This window comes from Rhea pennata, chromosome 1 (genome assembly GCF_028389875.1).
Source record: "Rhea pennata isolate bPtePen1 chromosome 1, bPtePen1.pri, whole genome shotgun sequence".
Taxonomy (NCBI): Eukaryota; Metazoa; Chordata; class Aves; order Rheiformes; family Rheidae; genus Rhea; species Rhea pennata.
Window position 1 is genome coordinate 44429956 of NC_084663.1, and position 22127 is coordinate 44452082.

The 22127-nt window shown below is 36.3% G+C and overlaps 1 protein-coding gene across 1 annotated transcript in view; it reads right to left on the bottom strand.

The window, feature by feature from the left end:
• PPFIA2 (PTPRF interacting protein alpha 2) overlaps positions 1-22127 on the bottom strand; it is a 335437-nt gene that overhangs the window by 76793 nt on the left and 236517 nt on the right. The window contains exon 7 of the mRNA XM_062568090.1: positions 6476-6592. Within this exon, the coding sequence (XP_062424074.1) occupies positions 6476-6592 (117 nt within the window). The remainder of the gene's footprint in view (positions 1-6475; positions 6593-22127) is intronic.

A 22127-nucleotide genomic window follows, 5' to 3' on the forward strand; every position in this document is an offset into this window, starting at 1 on the left:
ATTAAGTCTCCTTCAGCACATGCTTCTTTAATTAGGTTCATCAATATTAATCCAGAAAGGAATGTTTAGAAAACCAGAAAGATAGCTGCACTGCTAACCCATCATCTGATTATCAAATGTAGTTTGTGTGTGAAGTGTATTTATCTCCTTAAATTAGAATGTGAATCCTTTGGGGAAAAGAGCATGTCTCCCACTACTTCTTATACACTAGGCATACTGATTGCACTCAGTAAAGAGCGAAGAAACCCCTCCTCCCCCTTTCGGCAAACTTCCTCTAAGCTACAAACAACCCTTGCAGGTCAGTGTTAAATCCTTCATGTGTTCTCTTTTTAAACTGCTCCTCCAGAGGAGCTCCAGGTGCCCTGCCTTCACTCCATTATCCGCTATCCCATATGCTGCCAGTTAAAATGATTTAGTCCCCCCATAGCAACAGGGCATAGATGGTATAAATTAATACCTAAAACCAGAAACTGAAAACTTTCTTCTTTTCTACTGGCTATTCAAAGTGACCAGCTGAGGAGCAGAACAATGACAGTCAAGTCTAAAATCAGAATGGGTTCTGCTGATTGCTCAGAATGAGACCTCTTATTTTTATTACACTATCTCCTCTGAACGTTTTAACCCACTCTGAGTTTGCTTTAGCAAAACACATCCTTACTCCTACAGGACATGGTATCTACAACTGCTGTCAATGTTTTAAGTGATTTCAGTATTTATAAACTACTGGGGTTTTGATTTAACTATTGGAATATGATAGTGTGATGACTAAGATGAAAAAATGTGATTCCTAACTAATCTGAATGTGACTGCCTGAGGTATATTATAAGGTAGCATAACCCCAACTGCCTAATACATATTAAAAATATATACAGATCTGGGTTCCTCTTAAAATATAGTGTAATTTGTTGAGGACAAAAAGGTCTTACTTGCACTTTACCTGTCTTGGTATACATAGATGTTTTCATGTGTAGTTTATTACTCTGTGGGAAGGTAAAACTACTTTGAGTACAGGTGGTACAAGTATGGTAATACTTGTCTTAAAAAATAAAATCATAAAGCTAGTTAAAGAGTATATACTAGTACCATTAGGAACACACAAGGAAAGGTCCATTATTAGCAGGTTATATGTATCACAGCAACACATGAAATTTTAAAAAATAAAGGCATCACATAAGGACAAATTGGCTTTGTACTGCACCAGCATTTACAAGTTGCAGTTACAAATGTCAGTAATAAAGTTTAAAAATAAAACAGTGCATTTCCAAGGAAAAATACCTTGATTTAACACTGTACTGAAATGCTTAACTTTCATGTCTTCAGTATAACAGAAACCCACACTGAAGTGCTTTGTCAAGCAGAAGTCCTTCTATGCAGATAGGGTGTCTCTGAAGATAAAAATAGTTATTCCCCAGACCAATTAATCTCTCATAAAACTTCATTAACTTCAAAAGCATTATAGCAATGTTTTGTTATATGCCTGAATTAAATGATGAAGCATGGAATTTACTCTGGAATAATCTCTTATACAGGCCATTGATTATAAGTGAAAGAGGTGCTTTCATGGTAGACATTCAAAGTATACAGACAAGAGAAAGCGAAATGTTTTCCAAAGCAACTTCAATCCTTCCCAATTTGCACATGAGCATTTCTGAAAACATTCCATTTTACTCAAGATATCCAATTTCCATGGCGTGGATGGAAGTTCAAATAAACATCTGCAAGAAACTACTTTATTTGAAAACTTATTCTGAGTATTTTATTTTTGGGGGTCCATCAAGCACCACTTTAAAGGAACACAATTTGCAGAAAGAAATGTGCTTACAACAGAACCCTGTGCTTACAACTATGAACACCTGAAACTCATTCTTAATTGTTGCCCCAGCTATACAAGGTAGAGAGTGCATGTGACGGTGCATAGGCTCAGGCTAAATTTGTCTTTAAATGTACTAATTACTATTGTAGTAAGGAAAAGATTACATTTGGGGTACCTTGATGTACTTTGCTTCAAACTGAAAGAAATATTGAGAAAAAAGTATTTCTTTCCTCCAGTCTGACCACAGTCGTTGACTGGATATAGGTGAAGATGAATGCTAGTTAAAATGCCAAATAAAAGAAGAAAATATAGCTTCCTCAAGTAATATATGACTTTATATACTTCTAGGTACTCTTATATGCCTTTGTGAATATTCTTTTACAGTCATTCATCAGGAAAACAAGCTAACTGGTGATAAAGCAAAAATCCATAAAATTGTACTTTTTATACTGCTAGTGTCACATTAAATATATATGTGTATTTATCTGTACGTATAAAATATATTACTTTTCTTTGTGGAATTTTTCACTAAAAGGATTAGGTATTCATAATGTTAATAACATGGACAATAAGACTATTCAGAGTAACTTCAGATATGGTAGGAAAAAATGTTTCAGATATAGTTCTATCAATACACTGTAAATGTCTTACAGGCATAATGTAGAATATTTCTTTGTTTTGAGGGAGTTTCTCTTACAGTTTATCTCTCACACAGTTTAGAACTCAGAAGAAAAAGTGCTAAATTAGCTGGATCATTGGAACGCCCAAAATTTCTTTATTTCCTCTTTCCTTTAAATTTTCTCTTATGCATTTAAATGAAGTAGTATTATTTGAGATACTTTTTTAAAAAGTGGCAAAAAAAAAAAAAAAAACCCATGTCTGGGGGTCTACGTATTCGTGGATTCTTGGAGATCTATATACTCACACTTTTGTTTCCCATACTCATTATTTGTCGTTGTTTCATTTGTTTTACTATCAGAAGAACTATTTGTGTTCTTTTAGTGCTTTAAACTTCTCTTTGTCCTTGATGCATGTGAATTGGCCACCTAGTTGTCAAGGAGAAGAACATATGTCACGCTTTATCATCTCATAAAACTGCTGTTGCAGCCAGAGTTCTGAAGCAATTATTTAATTTAATATCACTTTTATTGGGAAATACTACATTACTCTAGGAATCCTTAGCGCTTCAATAAGCGAACATTGCTCATGATTGCAGAATTTAAAATGATGCTCCAGCTGCCGTGTAATCACAGAGCTGGTAGCCTCTAAGAGGTCAGCTAGCTCACCACCCTGCAGTCTGCACTGCATGCTGTCTCAGATGTAGGATGTTTCTCTTTAAAAAAATCCTTTAAGAATTCCAGTTCTGGAGGCTTTTCCTCTCAGCAACCTCTTGTAGTGTTTCACTGTCCTCATTGTTCACAAGTTTTACCTTGACTGATTCTCTTCATATCTGATGGTACATTTTATATATTTGAAGATTATTATTCTGTCTCCCTTAGTCTTTTCTTTTTATGCTTTAAGCCTACATATTGAAAATCCTTCTCACAGGTTATGTTCTCTAGATTTCTGATCATTTTTATTGCTCTCTTCTGAATTCTCCTCTAAACAGTCCTCATCTCTCTTTAAGTTAGGGACCCAAAACTGGACACACGACTTCAGCTGAAGCTCTACCTTTGCTGAGCAGGCACAGAAATATTTTTTATGTCCAGCAGATCCTAGTCCTGTTTACCTATTTATTCCTTCATGACATATGGCTTCATAGTGTTGATCCATGATATTTTTATCATCTACACTAATCTCCAGATCCATTTTTACAGAATTACTACAAGCCTGTTTCCCATACCTGATAGGGGCCATGTTTGTTCATTCCAGCCTTCTCGTACTTTGTATGAATTCTTAAAAAAAAACTTCTAGGATTTACCAAGCAGCTCTTTATATGCCAAGGAATAAAGTTTATTCCCTGCCTGAGGCTCTCATCCTACCTCAGTCACTGTGACCCTAAGTTATCCTTTGTATAGGTCCTGCATTCTGAATAATCCTGCTTGCTGCTCATAAGAAACTTCGTCCATTTTATATTTCCTTTTGTGATCTACAGTAGATCCTTATCCAAAGGGATTGCAAATGTTTTCCTATTTAGTCTTCAACTAGATGATAACTTTATTTTTCTACATTGCCTCACTAGCTACCTTTTTAATTTAAATTCTATTATAAAAATCCATATCCTTCCTAGTTATCCTAAGGGTTGTGATTGAAGGCATCTGTTTTTTTAAGTGTCTCCTCTCTCTGTTGAATCTTATGTGAACATTTTGTCTCTAAGTTAGAAATCTACTGATCAGAGGCACTTTCCTGCTTTTCCATGAGGTATACTGATTTTTGCCTATCTTCTCACAAAACATTATCCTAAAGCTTAGAAAAAACAAAGCTCACCTGGAAACACCACCTATGCAGCCACACTTTCATCTACAGGATTCATCTTCCTTTCTGAGTTACTGAGCTTTTTAGTGAGAACTGATGAGAACATCAGAACTCTCTGCTCCCAGAACTTCATTGTCACTTTTGGTTTGCTTAGGACAAATAATCTCCTGCATTATTGCTGGTGCTCACAGGCATAAGCAATTTGAAGGCGGCAGACAAACTTTGGTAATTCTTTACGAACATCTTGCACTCAAATTCCCCCAGAGGTATGTGAGGTACAATAGACCTCAGCCTTTTGCTGTCACCAGGGGTTCATTGGCCATTGCTCACTACAGGCCACTTCAGAGATAGGAAACTATTAGTATTGAGAAGCGAACACAGGCTGCTGCCCTGCAGAATGCCGAGCTCCTTCTCCACTGTTTGTGCCAAGCAGAACTTCATACGCAGCCAGCTTCTTTCCTTTAACACTCCCGTATGCATCTTTCAATGTCTGATGATCACTAACATTTCTCATCTTCCCTACCTGCTTCCCAATAGATTTACCAGGTGGCACTTTATTCAGTGGGAATACTGCCTTTCCTGGCTTTCATTTGGGGAACCAAGCCTCCATCCTTGCAGACCAAGTGAAGGATCTGGATGGAGGCAAGTGGTATATGATGTTCACAGGTCAAGGTAGAGGAATATCTGATAACAGAAACGGTTATATCTTCATTCCTGGGTATGTGATCTTTGTCAGGTTTCTTCAAATAATTTTTCAAAATCCTTTGAAAATACTTCTGTATCCTGTCTCTGCAAGTTTCTGTATTTGCTAGCTTTTAAATTTCTCTTGCCTACGTAACATAGCTTAGGAGCTCTGTCTTTGTAGAGCAGAAATGTTAACATACTTGGTCAAGGTCCTCACCACAGAACATTTGTTGCCTTACCTGTTCAGTTAGCTCACATCCACCTGCCAATGGAAAACACCTACAGTGCAATTACCAGTCTGTTCCAGGCACACATGATGCCAGACCCAAGAATCCTCCTGAAGGATGATTCTGTGTTGAAGCCCCTACTATTATTGTACGGCAGATGTATTACAACATTTTGAAATTTGTGAAACCACATTTAAAAGCCAATCATTCCTTCTTTTCTCAGTATTTTTCTTCTGTTTTTGCAAAGTAACAAGTACTCATAGTCAGTACTTCCATTACTTAAATTTTGCCACTATTTTCATTTGGAGAAGTTTCATTTGTACTTGACAATGAGTCCTATTTACAATTATTCCCTGTCACAATTAATAAGGTTTTTATTCCTTAAAGATTAACTAGTTGATTTCTCATAATACTAATTTTAAAAAATATCACCACGTATTAAATCATTGCTTTATACAAATCAACTTGCAGTGCAGTAGAACAACATCCTTTTAAATCACATTTTTAGTCTCACAAGAGTATACACCAGAACACTGCTTTCCATAAAATTTCATTTTAGCATTCTTTGGTAATTAGTAAGCACAAGCTTTTAATTCAGCTTAACAAGACCAAATTAAATAGTTTTGATTAGGATGAACAAGTTTTCTGGACATAATTTTCTAGAAACATTTAATTCTTCTTAATAATGTATTATTTTGACTTTTCATTCCTGTTTCATTCATGTTGAAATACTCAGACTTCTTAAAGGGCTTCCTTACATTTAGTTCTGCTTATTAACAGTGAGCCAAATGGCTCACAGTAGAAGACATAGCTAGCAAAAAAAGTAGAAAATCAGAGATTTTCAGCTAAGCAGTGTAGCTGTATTTAAAAGCACAAGTGAGTGGGCTGTTCACTGTTTTAACAAAATTTCACAGATGTGTCAAACAGTAAGATTTCACAAGGAAGAAAATCACTTAACAGTATTCATTTACTGTATTCGTCTCAACCACACAGCTTATTTAAAGAAAAATGCACATACATAGTAAACAGCAAAACACAAAATTAAAGCTTGAAGTGTAAGTGCATTCTTGTAAATTGGATTGCCTGTAAAATAAGTAAGTAATGATGAATGTTATTTGTTTTAAGTATGATTAATGCCACAGTTCATCACACGCCATTAGACAAAAATGCACAGTTAGAGATCCAAGCAGCAACTCTACTCATGTCAGCAACTTGCCTAATGTTACGTTACTCTTGCATTTTAATAAGCTGTACAAAACGTTCATATTACAAAAATCTGGTATGTGATTCTTTATCATACTGATTGTGTGACTTAACGAAGACTAGCATTTTATACCTTTTCATGAACCTTTTGCCCTGGCTCCATTCCTTCAATATGCTCTGATTCAGCAGGCCCTTCACCAGCTGCCATTTTCCTTTGAATGTGTGCATTTTGTTCACGTAAAGCTACAATCTGCAAAAGAAAGAAAATAAATGGTCAATATACCCCAAATACCCAGAAACCACTGAATAGACAAATTTTAAAATCTATTGAGATTTTGAACCCATATTATCTGTGCTGTAGCATTTGCAAAGGAAGGTCTATACATATAGAGATTAAAAAAAACCATTAAGTTTAAATAAAATACATACTAATAATGATTAAGGCCCCTATGAATACAAAGGAACCAAAAATGACGGGAGATTAAACATTGAAACTTCATTATCTTCTACCCTTAATTTGTGCTGAGGCAAGAGCTCCAAGGCACTGATTTCATTACATTACAAGGACAAGATAAATTCTTTCGATAGAGCACAACAGATATCAAAGTGTCATTAAATGACAACTGGGCCAAAAGGCTACATACAAAGTAAAAACAAGTGATGTAAGACCAAGTGTTAACATTATGCCAACTTCCCATCTGCTACTAACATACATTTTAAAAGTGCATTTTTGTTAATAAAAACACTCATAAAAGTACTGTGTCTATTTATTGACAATTTTAGCACATATACAAGTAGCTTTTTTGTATTAATTGAAAATAAATTTTATTCATTGGTAATGGCAATGGCATTAAAAAGCTTATCCAGGTACTGGAAAATAAGTTGACTTCTCTCCTAGCTTGTAGCTTACTCTTGAATGATACACAAGGTAGAAAGTTTCAGATGCTAAAAGATTTTTGCATAGTATAGTATGGCAAATTGGAATATCTGTCTAAGATAAAACTTACTTTAATAAATTGCATAGTTACAAGTCTCTGTACCATTCTGCTTCAGTATATACTACTATATATACTGTGTGTGTGTGTATATACACATAAATATATATATTTATAAAACTATTTACATATTTATATATAATAAGTGGTCTACCAAATGGATAATATTATGTGTATTGCACACAGCAGAACTTTGGCAGGATATGTTAGGAAATCTGATGTAAATTTAAAGGCTTCTCTCACTGTGTTATAGCTGCATAAGTCAGAAACCTAAAACACCGTCCTTCTAACTTCCTGTTAGAAGACAAAGTCAAGGCAAGAGTGACAGGCAACAGCTAAGGAAGTGCTACTTGGTAAGCATGCGTAGCAATCAGGTTCCATGGGACTTTAAACAATGAATAGTTAAAAATTTATGTTAAAAATATATTTAATTTGGTCTGAATAATCTAGCTCTAAAGACGATTTTCAGTTATATTTTTTAACTTATGTTGGAGTTCTGATTATAAAGACCATTGGAATGAGCTCGGACCAGCCTCTGAGATCTTAAGGACACACCACTTTAAATAACTCTTGCCTAATATAGATGTGAAAACTGTTTTGATATGAGTCAGGCTGATTCACTGCTCACTAAATTCCAAGTTTCAACTATTGATACATTGCTGATTCCCACTGATTTTGGAGCCAAGACTGAGAAGGAAGGCAGAATTTCACCCAAAGCAACTATATGATAATGCAAGAGAGTGGGGCTTAAAACTGACACAATCTTTGTCTTGGGATATACAAGCACACTATGCTTTTGCTAAGATAAGAGATACAGAATACAGTCTTCATAATCTTGGTAGCACAGATTTCTTTCTTATACAGTAATCAACAATATAACAACTTTTTTTCTGACTAGTTTCACTCCTTTTTTTGTGCTTCAAATGATTTTCAAATCTAAAATAATAGTTCCCAGTAAACAAAATTAGCCAATAATTAATCTGAAAGGTGACCTTTTGGTAGATCAATGGAAGCTATTTCAATATATATATTATAAAATAATGACTTATGGGAAAAAACTATACAACATGTGAAACATGTAAAATCACAGGACATGTTATCTGACAGTGGCCAATAGCTCTAATGTTTCATATGACAGCCTTTAACTGATCAATTAAAATGCAGACTTTACTATGACTTCAGTTTGGATTATCACCTCTACCTAATAGAAATCCTTAAAAGTCCTTTAACTCCATAATAATATTATATAAAGAAAATTGCAAAATGCTGTCATTTCATCACATATTCCCACTAGTTGATATTTTTCTTAGCCTCTTTGGGTATTTAGAAAACCTAGGACCCTCACATTCAATATATAAAAATATGACTGTACTTTCAAAGTGAAAGGCAAATAAAAGAATTCAATGTTGTTTATCATTATTTGGGGGATTTTTCTGATTTTGAATGTTTAGGAGTAATCTCTTTGCCAAAAATCCCTCAACCCCTTAAAGCTTATTTTTAACAGTTTCATGCTGTAAAGAATGAAGAATAACAGTATACAGTAACAATATAGAGTTTCATAGAATCATAGAATCAGTAAGGTTGGAAGGGACCTCTGGAGATCACCTAGTCCAACCTCCATGCTCAGCAGGGTCACCTAGGGCATGGTAGACAGGGTTGCATCCAGGCGGGCCTTGAATGTCTCCAGAGAAGGAGGCTCCACAACCTCTCTGGGCAGCCTGTTCCAGTGCTCTGTCACTCTCACGGTGAAGAAATTCCCTCTCACGGTCAGGCGGAACATCCCGTGCTTCAGTTTTTGCCCATTGCCTCTTGTCTTGTCGCATGGGACAACTGAAAAGAGTTTGGTCCCGTCCCCTTGACACCCTCCCTTCAGGTACTTGTACACATTGATAAGATCCCCCCACACTCTTCTCTTCCCCAGGCTGAAGAGGCCCAGCTCTCACAGTCTTTCCTCGTAGGGCTGGTGCTCCAGCCCTCTTGTACTGGGGAGCCCAGAACTGGATGCAGTACTTGAGATGAGACCTCCCCAGGGCTGAGTAGAGGGGCAGGATCACCTCCCTCGACCTGCTGGCAACACTCTTCCTTATGCACCCCAGGATACCATGGGTCTTGGCCACAAGGGCACATTGCTGGCTCATGGTCAACTTGTTGTTCAGAAAGACTCCCTGATCCTTCTCCACAAAGCTGCTTTCCAGCACATCAGTCCCCAGCCTGTACTGGTGCCTAGGGTTATTCCTCCCTAGGTGCAGGACTCTGCGCTTGCCCTTGTTGAACCTCAGGAGGTTCCTCTCTGCCCAGCTCTCCAGCCTGTCCAGGTCTCTCTGAATGGCAGCACAGCCCTCAGGTGTGTCAGCCACTCCTCCCAGCTTGGTATCATCAGCAAACTTGCTGAGGAGGCACTCTGTCCCCTCATCCAGGTCACTGATGACTAAGTTGAAGAAGACTGGCCCCAGGACTGATCCCTGGGGAACACCACAAGCCACAGGCCTCCAACTGGACTCTGCACCACTGATCACAACTCTCTGAGCTCTGTCATTCAGCCAGTTCTCAATCCACCTCACTGTCCACTTGTCTAACCCACACTTCCTGAGCTTCTCTACGAGGATGTTATGGGAGACAGTGTCAAAAGCCTTGCTGAAGTAGTCGCCAGATAGCAGACCTAAGCTGTGAAGAGCTACACAGCAAACTTGCATTCAGACCTGCTTCTCTTCTTGATTTGATGAATAAATAGTCACCGGCACATTTATGCAATAGTACCTTTGTTCTTGGTCAATTACAGTTGTATTACATGTAGGTGCAACAAAAAACCATAACGCTACAATTATAACTTTTTTTTTTTTTTTTTTTTTTTTTTTTTTTTTTGGCGTAGCTTTGTATCAGTAGATAACTGTTTCGTGGCTCCTCTTAGTTCAGCATCGCCTAAAGGGGTGAACTGCTCTTAACCAGGAAGAAACTGGAACAAAGCAAATTAAGAATTGATATAGACTTTTCAGTAATCCTATGACATCTGATGGTATGTATTGAACTCTACTGGTTATGAAGAGAGAGATTTGACTATCTACATAGTAGATAACTGAAGCTGGGTGAAATCTGGGTAAAATGAAGCACCAAAGACTGTGTACGGAGGCACACTGTTAAATATAGACAGGACGGCGAAAGAAACTATTGCCCAATGTCACGATTTTAGTTTCCTATTTTGCTTTATACAGAAAAGTGACTCATATTAAGTAATTCCAAGTAAGGCATGGTAACTAACCCTTGAGAGTTGCCACTTTTAAAATTATTTTAACTAGATCTATAAGAGCTCATCTGTCTGTATCAGTAATCATTCTCTATAAGACACTTTAACAGAGTATAAATAACTATGATTTGCCATATGGAATAAGCTATATCTACAGAGGTGTTTTGGGAAGATATATCTAATCTTAAAATGTAGCCATTTTCCTATGTCAGTATCAAGGGCTAATCCTCTTGCTAATAAATGTGTTGGGGAAGGAGAGAGAAATATCAATGAAAAAGTGAAAACACAAAAAATTCATGTGAAAGGTGTAGAGTACTGCACCTTATCATTCAGTGACAAGTCTACCAGGAGAAAGTTGCAGTCAGCAGTCCAGCAGATGGACTCCAAGATCCTAAATATCATAACCAGTTCTACATTTCTATGTGCTTTGCAATTTTAAAAGTTTAAATAAATTTCTAAATACATAATACAAAATAAAATGCAACTGTGATTTTATACTGAGAAAATTACAGTAAATATAGTTCCACTTTCACTATCTCATATTAAATACTCATACAGGATTAAAAAAAAAAAAAAAAGGCATGCACAGAAGAGAGCAAGACTTGTTTTTTCTTCTCAATTGCCAGCTCTTGAATCTCACTTCATGTCAGATCAGACCAGACTAAGGTTATGATTGCCATGGACCCTGCTCTCCACTGAAGATGCTACAGAGATGAAGAATTCCCTGTTATACCTAGGTATTCCTATTTCTTTAAAGTATTTTGTAATAACACACACACAATGCTGTTTCTACTAACCAATCCCAACTAATTGGGATACAGAAGAGCAAAGAGAATACTGCTCACGCCCTTTGCCCTGTTCGCTCTATGTAACATCCAAAGCAGAAGGAGCAAATAAACTTAAATTTTTAATAAACTTAAAAATATAAATATATTTGGGGGAAACAAAGCAATATGTAGAAGAATTTGCTTGGACTTCTAGAAGATAGAAATCCTGGCTTAAGTGCACTCCAAGAAGGACAGATCTTGACCTAGTAAACCTCGCAATAAAAATACAAGCCTCATCCCTGAAACTGTAGTGTAAACAAAATGAGAATTAGTCAGTGCTTCCAAGGCAGTACTATTTGGCTACACAGCTTTTCACTTGTAAATCACCAGTTTATGCTCTGGAGGCTTGCCTTCTGTTTGGCAAGTGTCTGGTTGATGTCTGGCCTCCATATTAATCAAACCATTACTACCGTGCACACACCAGAAAGGTGTCAGTAAGTCCTCCAGTTCTGCTGTCTCTCCATCCACAACCTTTCTGACCAGGGCTGGAGCACGCCCCTAAGACAGCACAGAAAATCTCCTGTTGTCTTACAGATAAAAATGGCATTTATCAGTCTGCCAAAGCAGAAGGTTTTTAATTACTATCATACTCATGTTTGCTTATTTGACGTGAGCTTAAGGTAATGTGCAATTATTTGCAAATTTGCTATTTCGATCACTGAACAATTCGTATAACTTCCTACACGCAGATAACCACATTAAAACATGGCTGTAGGTATGACGGTGAGGAACAAATTAGGTGAAAAGGCAGATGACAAAATTTTTACATAGGTATCCTCTGAATCTTTTTTCTTAAAATTCTAATGATTACTGCAACAGCAGACAGCGACAACAGCACAGAGCTAGGTAAATGACTGTTCAGTTTAGACAAAACTTAGCAATACTGGTTCTAAGAAATACAAGAGAGCATATCTGTTTCTTATGTTGATGCTTTTATGTTTACGATATCCGACTTAACATGTCTATTGCAACATATGTCTACTGACAGCTTTTCAAGTCCCTACATGCTAATTCACCTTATAAGATAATTACTATTGATATCATTCCTAATGTTTTTCATGCTAAACTGCTCTTTTGGAAAAGAAGAGGGAAATATTCTTGAAGATCTGCTAGAAAGAAAAAAAAATAGCTTAAAAGGACAAAGATTAATAAAAAATAAATGTGCATAAATATCATATATTGTACAATTACTTACAACCAGAAAAAAACTTTCAAATGCAAATAAACATGCTAAAATAGATAAAAAATATCAATGCATATTTTTCCTCTTCATCTTCTGAAAAATTCTTTGGAAATGTGAACCTCAAACGCTTAGATTCTTTTTCTGAATTGCTATTGCAGACACTATTTTCCTATATACCACACTTGTCAAACTTTTGACCTGGATCACAGCTACACACTTCAATGCGACTCTGATCTGGAGTGAGTGTAAAATGGCAGAGTTGCTAGTATCTCCATACTTAAGTCTAAAGATAGCTTTCTATCACAAGCCTAAATTTGTCTCTCTGCTATCTTTGCCAAACTCAGTCAAGTGAACCGAAAAGTCACAGATGCATTCCTATTATACAATATGTATATATTTTTTTGTAATGGAAAAAAATCAAACAATGTTTTACATTTAAGAAGATTAAAATGTAATCCTTCTAACTGGACTTTTCTAATTTTTTTGGCTTAATCCCACAAAAACGTCCTATGACTTAAAGAAACATACCCTAATGTTCTCTTTTCACAGGTATGTTGGACCTCAATGTTCTTCTCATCTTTGCAAGCAGTTTTTGTGACTGAAAAGTGACAATTTCCTAATATTGAAGTTTTAAGGAACTTCTCTTTATTTGGAGTCTGTCTTCTGGATTTCAAAGATCCATGGAAACAATCTGTGCCATTTCTAATGCCCCACTGTGTCATAATCATTCTTAACACATCCTTAACACAACTTCTGCCTTTCTGTCTCAACAGTAAAATCTTTTTCTTTCAACTTTCATAAGGCCCAATTTTCTGAATTATGATTTGGTAAATTTCCCAGTATAAAGTCTCTCCAAAATTTTAACAGGCTTTGTGTCCATTACCTACAAACACCACTGAATCACGTTTTTTTTAATGAAGATAAAGTTCAAGAATTTAGATTCAAAATTAACATTGCTCTTCATTGCAATTGCAATCATGACCAAATTAAATCTTATGCCTGTACACTTCAAAATAATAGTTGGCATTCAAGCCTTAAAGGAATATTGATTTTAAATTTTAAAACATATCATAGAACGGATATCAATACATAAGCTAGAACTGGTGTTAAGCAGTACCTGATGGTATGGAATCATACACATCACCCACGCTTGTGAAAAAGGCAATCTAATAGGAAAACAGCAGTCTCATAACCAACAAAAATTACAGAAGACTGTGAATCAGTGAGCAACAGCTCACTGTGTAAGAGACAGTTAATCTGGCTACTAGCTAAAGCAGGATGCTAAGATAGGCAAACTAAACAAATAAAAGATTCACATTGCAGTAGCAAAAACTTCCTAACTGTGAAGGACAGCCATGAAGGAAAGGAAGAATCTGCACACAAAAAATGGCAACATTCGCGCTAGGCTTGTTGGAAAAAATAAAAATAATCTGGAGTACACAAACTATACATGAAGATGCAATGGGCTTACTCACACTGTCAAATCTCTTACAGGACACAAAATGAAGTAGGAAAAAGCATTTCCAGCCATACACATGCACATGTCATTTTCCAAAATAATTAATTTAGAAGTATTTGAGAGATGAGAGATCAGAAAACATTTCTAAACACACAAAATCCTGAATGACTGGTATGTCTGCTGCTGCAATTTAATCAGTTCTCTGCTTCCAATTTTCTGAGTGGCCCTTTGTTACCGCATTATAAGTATTGTATAATAAAAAAACCCATCAGCCAGTAAAATATTTCAGTACAGTTACTCTAATCGTCTTGATTTAATTTTATTTCCATTGAATAGATGCCTACAATGTACAGTGATATAAAGAGACTCAACTTAATTAATAAACAAATTAATGTAAAAATGTACAGGGTTTCTTTTGGCAGGTTTTTCATCCAATAATTAAAGCAAGAGCAAATGTTTTTGGATAATTATTTCATTTTTATGTTTTGAAATAATTTTAGTAATCATTAACTTACAAAACTATTTAAATGCTTGGTTCTTATAAAATTATAGAAAAGGTCAGACAGTCTCCTAAAAACAGTAAGGACCTTGAGCACATCAAGAGTATAAGTTATTAAAAGAAGACAATTATTTTAAGCTCTTGAAAAATCCTTAGTCGTTTTTATAAACTTCCCCTGCCTTAAACCACTGAACCTATTTCTTTGATCTTTCAACATTTAAACAGAAGCTGCCCTAGCCAAATAAACTTACTGATTCCCCCTTTTGTGCTTTGCTAGAGCTGACAGATCTGAAAGGCTTTTCTTTTACTTTTTTAAATCTCTTCTTCACGAAAAGGTGTTTCTTTTTATAGGGATACTATCCTAAACCAAATTTCTTGTGAATATATTGTGTCACTTTTGCATTCTGCTCTTCTTTATGTAGGTGTTTCAGAGAGCAGTGAAACTGGCTACTTGGATATCCTCCTACGGTATTCTAGCATAAGAGTCTATATTTAAACAGTGTTAAAGATCTGATTTCAATCTACTGAAAACACAATTTAGACTTCTGTTTCACCTTCTGATTTTGTATTTAATTCTGATGAGGATAGCTTGTATGAAGCTTTAATCAATGCCTACCTTTTTATATGGTAATAATTAAATGTGGCACACGGAATAAAGGATGTTTGAAAACTCAGGTGATTTCCTGCTTTGATAGAGACTTAAATCCTGTTTCATAAACATAAATACTGTATTTTTCTCAACAGAGCCTTTCAGAAGTCACTGTTCAGAGAGTTTGGGGAAATTTAAATTAGGTGGCTGCAATTGTTTCAGTTATGCAGTTAATTTATTTATCAACATTAATATTTTATTTTAGATACAGTGCCTGAAATGCAGGTAATTTTTTGGCATTTCTATGTACATTTTAAGAGGCATTATAATGGTTATCAGCATCTTGTATCATCATGATATTTTATTAACAATACACTATTTCTTTCATTCTTTGGTGCAGAAATAATATGGCATAGGATGCACACCTGCAAAAGCTTTGCATGGATAACAGTTGGATCCTTTTGTGACTCAGAATAAAGAGAGTTTTTCATTTAAATCAAACTAAGACAATTACATGAGATTTTATGTGCTCCGCAGGGCGGGTTTAAAAAGCTCATGCAGGGGGGTCACCTGAATGTCTGCCACAAACTTTAAGAACAGGATTTACATAAATACTTCAAATATGTTAAAATAATAATTTTAATTGTATTTCTTCTTGAGTAAAAAGGAACCATTTTATAATCCTTTTCAAAAAGAGAATTTCAATATTCCATTAGAATCCCACTGGATAGTTTTAGCAATTCTGCAATTGTAATGGCTCTGCCAGTTGAGCTGTGGCAGATTTAGCTGCAGCAGTTTAAGATATTCGTGCATCCTTTCTCTCAACTGGAGTTTATGAGCAAAATGTGAGAAGCACTATGAATAAGTGCCCAGCAGTTCCTGTTCACAAGTCTGCATTTCAACCCAGATTTCATGTCAGATGCAGGACTGGGAACTAGAGTAGGCAAGGCAGAAATGTGCTCCCTGTTACAGGGGCAGTAGTGCCTGGGAGAGGCATGCAGGAAACAGCTGGCTATAGCAGCAGCTGCTGACTCTGCTTCAAAAAATGTATGCTACCCAAATTAATTATATTTCATAATAGTCACTTCTAAAATGTTGTTGTACTTTCCGATTTATAGCTGAAGGGAACAATCTGCATTACTCTGAGAGATCATATTTGGTTGTAAACCTGTACAGATCCATCCTCTGCAGAAGTATTTCTATAGCAGTGTTTGCCCTGACACCTAGCTCCTTACAACCACTATTTCACTTGCCTTCACAACTCTCTTAATTCTAATAGTGGGAAACTAAAACACAAGAGGTACAGATGTACCTCTTCTTATTATATTATTAACATACTGAGAGTTATTAATAATATAATAATAACCAAATGTTTATGGGACATAACTCCTTTGAAGACTGAAGCTAAGTGACTATTTCAAAAGTACAGAGAAAATGTGTTGCAAAGACTTAAAATTTCTTAGCAAATTATTCCACTCTACAGAGTTTGGGTAATTTACAAACCAAAGGCAAAACAAATTGTCACAGCAGAGTCTGAGAGTCTTTCTGTCCACTGCTTTCCTGCTTATGTTCCTTTTTGTCCCATTGGACCACTTGCAGCCTAATGATTGCCAAATTACAGCAATTCCAGTATTCTGCAGCATACATTTACCTGGATATGTTTTCTCACATACACATTCACATCACTGAATAAGTCCTTGATAATTTTGTATAATAAGACTGCTCAATAAATAACAAAAAAGATCCGTATGTAGCCTTTAAAATGTGATGGTTTAAAAGGAGCCACAGTAATACGAGAGATTTGAATGGAAATCTCTTTTCACAGCATAATGTCAAGGTTTTTTTTCTTTTCTTTTTTTTTGAACGCACAATTAAATTTTGCCTAAAGATAAATACATATTTAAGAATTCTAATTTGTTCTGGCAAAGAGATTAGCCATTTCTGGAATTTAAGCATATTCCAGCTGAAAAGCCCTAATTTCAATAATGCCTAACACATATGAACACGAAGTGTTAGAGAAAAGGCTGTATTCATTAATAGGAGTGTTGCACATGTCCCTGCGCATTTGCCTATGATGGATTACTTGCTCTGGAATGAGATAAAGAAATCAGATGGGAAAGGCAGAAATGTGACAAAGATAAAGAGTATTCCCTCAAACACAACAGCAGCTCTTACAGCCAGGGAAGAGGCCAACTCACCTCTAGCGCTGACAACCACCCTGCCAGCCAAAGCTGAGAGACTGGAGATGCTAAAAGAGCTACAAAAAAGGTGCTGGGGGCAATTTGTCAGCTGAGGCAGCTTGACACTGAGACTGCCTGAGACAGAGCTCTGGGTGTGGGAAGAGTAACGCAGTGCCCGAGGAAACTGCGAGACTGAGGCCAAGCCAGGTCTACCTTGAGGCCTGAGGAACCGCTACATCTCTGTTATGCCTCTGCTATTTTAATTCCACTTCCTTTCAGCAAAACGAATCATACATCGTACTAAAGAAACCACTCCTAAATTAATCATAATGTTATTATTTACTGTCTCCCAGAGGAAATTTCGCAAGTGCCAACTGGGTTTGCCAGTTAATAACAGAGAGGCAGGTGTAACCACAGCAGTGGATCACAGGCTGTCGCCACAAGAAGCAGAGATACCAACTGTGTATTAAGTGCACGTGAGGCACTATAGGAGGACCTCAAAATTAGCAGCACGACTGCATTGCAGCAGAACCTATTTGGATATGTGAAACTATAAAACAGTACTTAGGCTTAGGTGATCTTGGCAGATACCATCAAGATACCATCTAAGCTCTTGCAAGACTTCCTTTTTCCAGTAAAAACTTATGTACGTACTATTCAACACTGCTGAACTAGCTCTGTTTGTTAAACACTAATAATGCATTTTATAGCCAGCCATAAGGATGAACAGTTTTTCATTTATTTCAGGCAATCAAGGGGAGCAAATGGCAAAGTTAAGTTCCTTCTCAGGGAGGGGGAAGTTCCCTCTCCTTGCCAGGAGCTCCCTATTTTAGCAAACACAGCTGCAATGCATGTGCTCTCTCTGGCATCACGGGTAGCATTACTGTATAAAGAAAAAGGTATTTTAGAGTGGATTGGCTTACAGCATGACACTTTAAACTCAACACAGGAAACACAACGCAGACTAAGATACAGGATTTAGACTTCTCACAAATTCTGATTAGCTTCACTGATCAGAGCAAGTGGAGGGAACCCGCCTGATCTTGGTGCAGCCATGACAAAATGTACCCATGAGAGGGACAGTAGTGAGAATGCAGCCTTCAAGAAACACTTCAAGAAACCACCTCCTCGCCATTCGTTATTAGACAACAGTAGCCCAAAGTCTAAGAAGATTCACAAACATCTGTCTAACAATGGAAATTCCATATCATCTACCGAAGTGCATGATGATGGTTAAGACAAGGGATAAAGAAGTATTATTATTCCCAAAGGCAGATAGTAGTTATTTTTTACCAACCAAAACGAAATCTTCCCAGTGAACAATTCAAAAACTAAAAAAGTCATTCATTCCTCATAAACAAAGCTCAGCTTTGTTTTGGCTGCAAGCTGTGCTGTTGCTAGAATTTCTGGTGTGATTTTGCACACTTTGAAATCTGATTAGTCAAGAAATTACAGTATGTAGAGTATCAGTGTGTCTCTTTTCTTAGCAATGGAACACTCCCCAATTTTTTATCTTTTGGCTCAAGACTATTTTACTTTAAAGACTCTTTGGATCTACAGTTTAAATATTCTGATTAATTAACAATAGATGCTAATTGAATGATGATTTGATGAATCAAAAGTGAAATAAATAAACTAAACCAATGATTTAGTTTTTAGTTTCTACCATGGAATGACTCTCTTAATTCTGTCAAAGACTGACAGGATTTGCAATATACTTCCACACAGTAAAATATATAGCTGCAGAATCCGAAGTTTGGCAGAAATTTTATACTGCTTTTGTAAAACTATTTTTTCTAATAACTATGTTTAATCTTTGCTTGTTTGTGGCCTCTAGCCATATAGCTTTAATGGATTCCACGATATCTCTATATTTCAGAAAATGTATTCTGCTGCAATCACCAGGACGGGGGACGGGGATGAGGATGGGGGCTTTCTCTTCAATCAGTATGGTCTCTCTCCTTAAATATGGTTCTCCAGGCTCTCTTCCAAGGAGCAGAATCCTTCAAGCCTCTAAGTCTTGTTGTGCAAGACTGATGAGATGTTTTGGAAGGGTCAGTCTTAAATATAAGCCTATAATCTAGTACATCTACTTTGTAAATCACTGAGAGATAGACGTTATAATTATGTGCCTCTACTCACCTTTCCTTCCCCTATAACTTGCACTTTTTCTTCTGGAAAGGTAAACTTAAGTATTAAGGTAACAAACAGATAATTGGTTGTTTTTTTTTTTCTTCCAACAGACAAGCAAATACAAAATTTTGGAGCTCTCCATTTGTAAGATGAAGTTAAAAAACATGGAGAAGTGAAATCTTGGATGTAGAGGTGAGGGGAATAATTGTTCCCAGAGCTGTAGTTAAAACCTCAGTATGTTTCAGTATCATGAAATACACTCCATAGGATATATGACAGTCTGTGTAATATTTGATATAGTGGCTGAAAGATCCTCCAGACTATTCTGAATACACATTCTGACTTAATAAACCAAACTTATCATAAATCCATACTAATAGTCTTTTAAAGCAATAGATAAAAATTAATCTTCCTGAATATGATTTTAATGCTGAAATGCCTTAGTTTTTCCATTCTGCAATGCAAGTTCCAAGCTCTGCAATCAGTTATATCTAAAAGTGCAAATATCGACTTAGAGCTTTATTTTCACAACAGGCAGGAGTTAAAATAGCTAAGGACTGTACAGCATTGCAAGAAACATTAGCAGCACTTTGAGAGAGCAAAGGAAAAGAAGAAAAGCCTTTTCAGACTGCAAAAATAACATTGGAAGGTAGGGAATGAAGCCTTCAGCACGAACAATGCCCTTCAGGCTCACTTTGGGGGAAGAAAAAGATACGTATTTTTAACTTAGTAGTTTGTCTCCTCTCCTATTCAACTGCTTAAAGCAAGAGAATCAGATAAAATTCAAAGTTGGGCTTTTGTAGTACTTAGAAAATTCACTTTTAAAATCATGCCTGACTAACAAGCCCAGATAGGATTATTTCATATTTGCCTCGATTCCAGTATGCTTTCTTGCTATTAAACTAGTGAGTTTTCTTGAAACTTGTACTTAATTGAGCTTAACAGCCCTTTAGAATGTGTTCTCATTTGTCAAGAAAAATACTACTTTTTCCACGAAAATAACATGTAGGAGTTATGAGTAATATGTATTTTCAACATTTGTGCATCATAAATTCTTCTCTTCCTTTCTTTTTGAGGTTGTTAGCCTTCTATTAATATTGCTATTCAGCTTTCATTGCTGTGGAGAAATGCTTATTAAGGTGAAATCATCCTCATGAGGGAGTCTTCATAACTCCTGGAGATCAGATAGTGGTAGACCTAATAAAAATAAATCTTGTATGTTCAGACTACATGTAGTTTATATAAACTGAACTTGAAATAGAATCTATATATTTCTACTCTTTAATGGCTGAGAAGTGTTGCTTTATCATTTTTAGGAAGCCAGTATTTGCCTATTAATAAAGCAAGGGAAGTTACACTCAGATTTATAGCAACACTTTCCAAGCTGATCAAAGGAATATTGTGAAAAATGTTGGCTTAAAAAGTCAGTGGACCTTTAGCTTGTGGCATAGGGAGAGATAGGACACTGAGTTCCAGCTCTTGGTTACAATTTGTTCATGTTTTAAGTAAGTTGGTATGTTCTACACTTCATGTTCTGTCGAATAAAGCTAAAACATCTTGCTTCTTCTGCTGCTTGTACATCTTGATCATTCTGTTCTTAAAATCTTGATTTTAAGGTACTCACATTAGGCATTGTAGGCATTGCTCTCTGAAACCATCTTTGTGTGGTGGCTAGCACTTTGTGGCTCTGCTTGTGTATCACTGAAATGCAAGTAGATGAATGACATCATGCAGCGAAAACTGGAGATGCTCTGAATCTGTGGCAGAATCAAAGTTTCACTGACCATCATGAAAATATTAAACCTATTTGTTGATCTTTCACTGTTGGTGTTTTGTTCTCGTGAAAACTATTGAAAGGTTTGGCCCATCTGTGTTTTCATCAACATTAGTACACAGCTGGCTATCACTCATGAAGAGGGTCCTGTGATCCAGGGCAGCCCAAGGCTGCGGGTGCGCAGGGGCTGCGGCAGGCACTGGGCGTCGATCCTCCTGCCGTCCAGCCCTTTGCTCCGCCGATAAGCCCTGAGTTCTTCTGAGCGCCAAGTGCCCGGACCAGTACTCGTCTTTCTATTTTTAATGTAATATTACACTTAGATTTTAGATGAGTAATAAGCCAAAAAACTTTTTTGGTCTCCTTCCCTTTGTTAATCATACTCAACCAAATTAAGTGTTACTGGGTAAATAACAGTTTTGTATTACTGCATGTAGTCTAGAGCATGCACCATTTACTTCTATGACATACTGGCAACATTTTGTAAATGGAATAGAACTCATTTTCAGCAATTGTGTTGTTACTGTTATGAAAAAGAATATCTGTCAGTATTTTTCACAGAAATGTACCAGATTTCTTTCAGGTTCATTTTCTTCAGAAACTCTTACCTGAGCAAACAAAAATGTGCTGGTTTTAATCTTCTGCAAAAATTGAACAAAGAAATATGACAGAGAGAAGGAGTCGTCTTGTACAGAGTCGCACAATGGGAAAATATAACAAATATCAATTATACAGTTGCATTATAGTGCAAATTTGATGCCCATTGAATACCTTTCTTTTTAACAAAGCTCAACAAAATGTTAAAAAAACGTTTTTCTTCTTTCACAGCTAGTGTAACAAAGACACTTGTAATGTACCCAAGCCAGGATACAAAAGCCTTGGTAGTAGAGAAAATGATTTACAGCTGG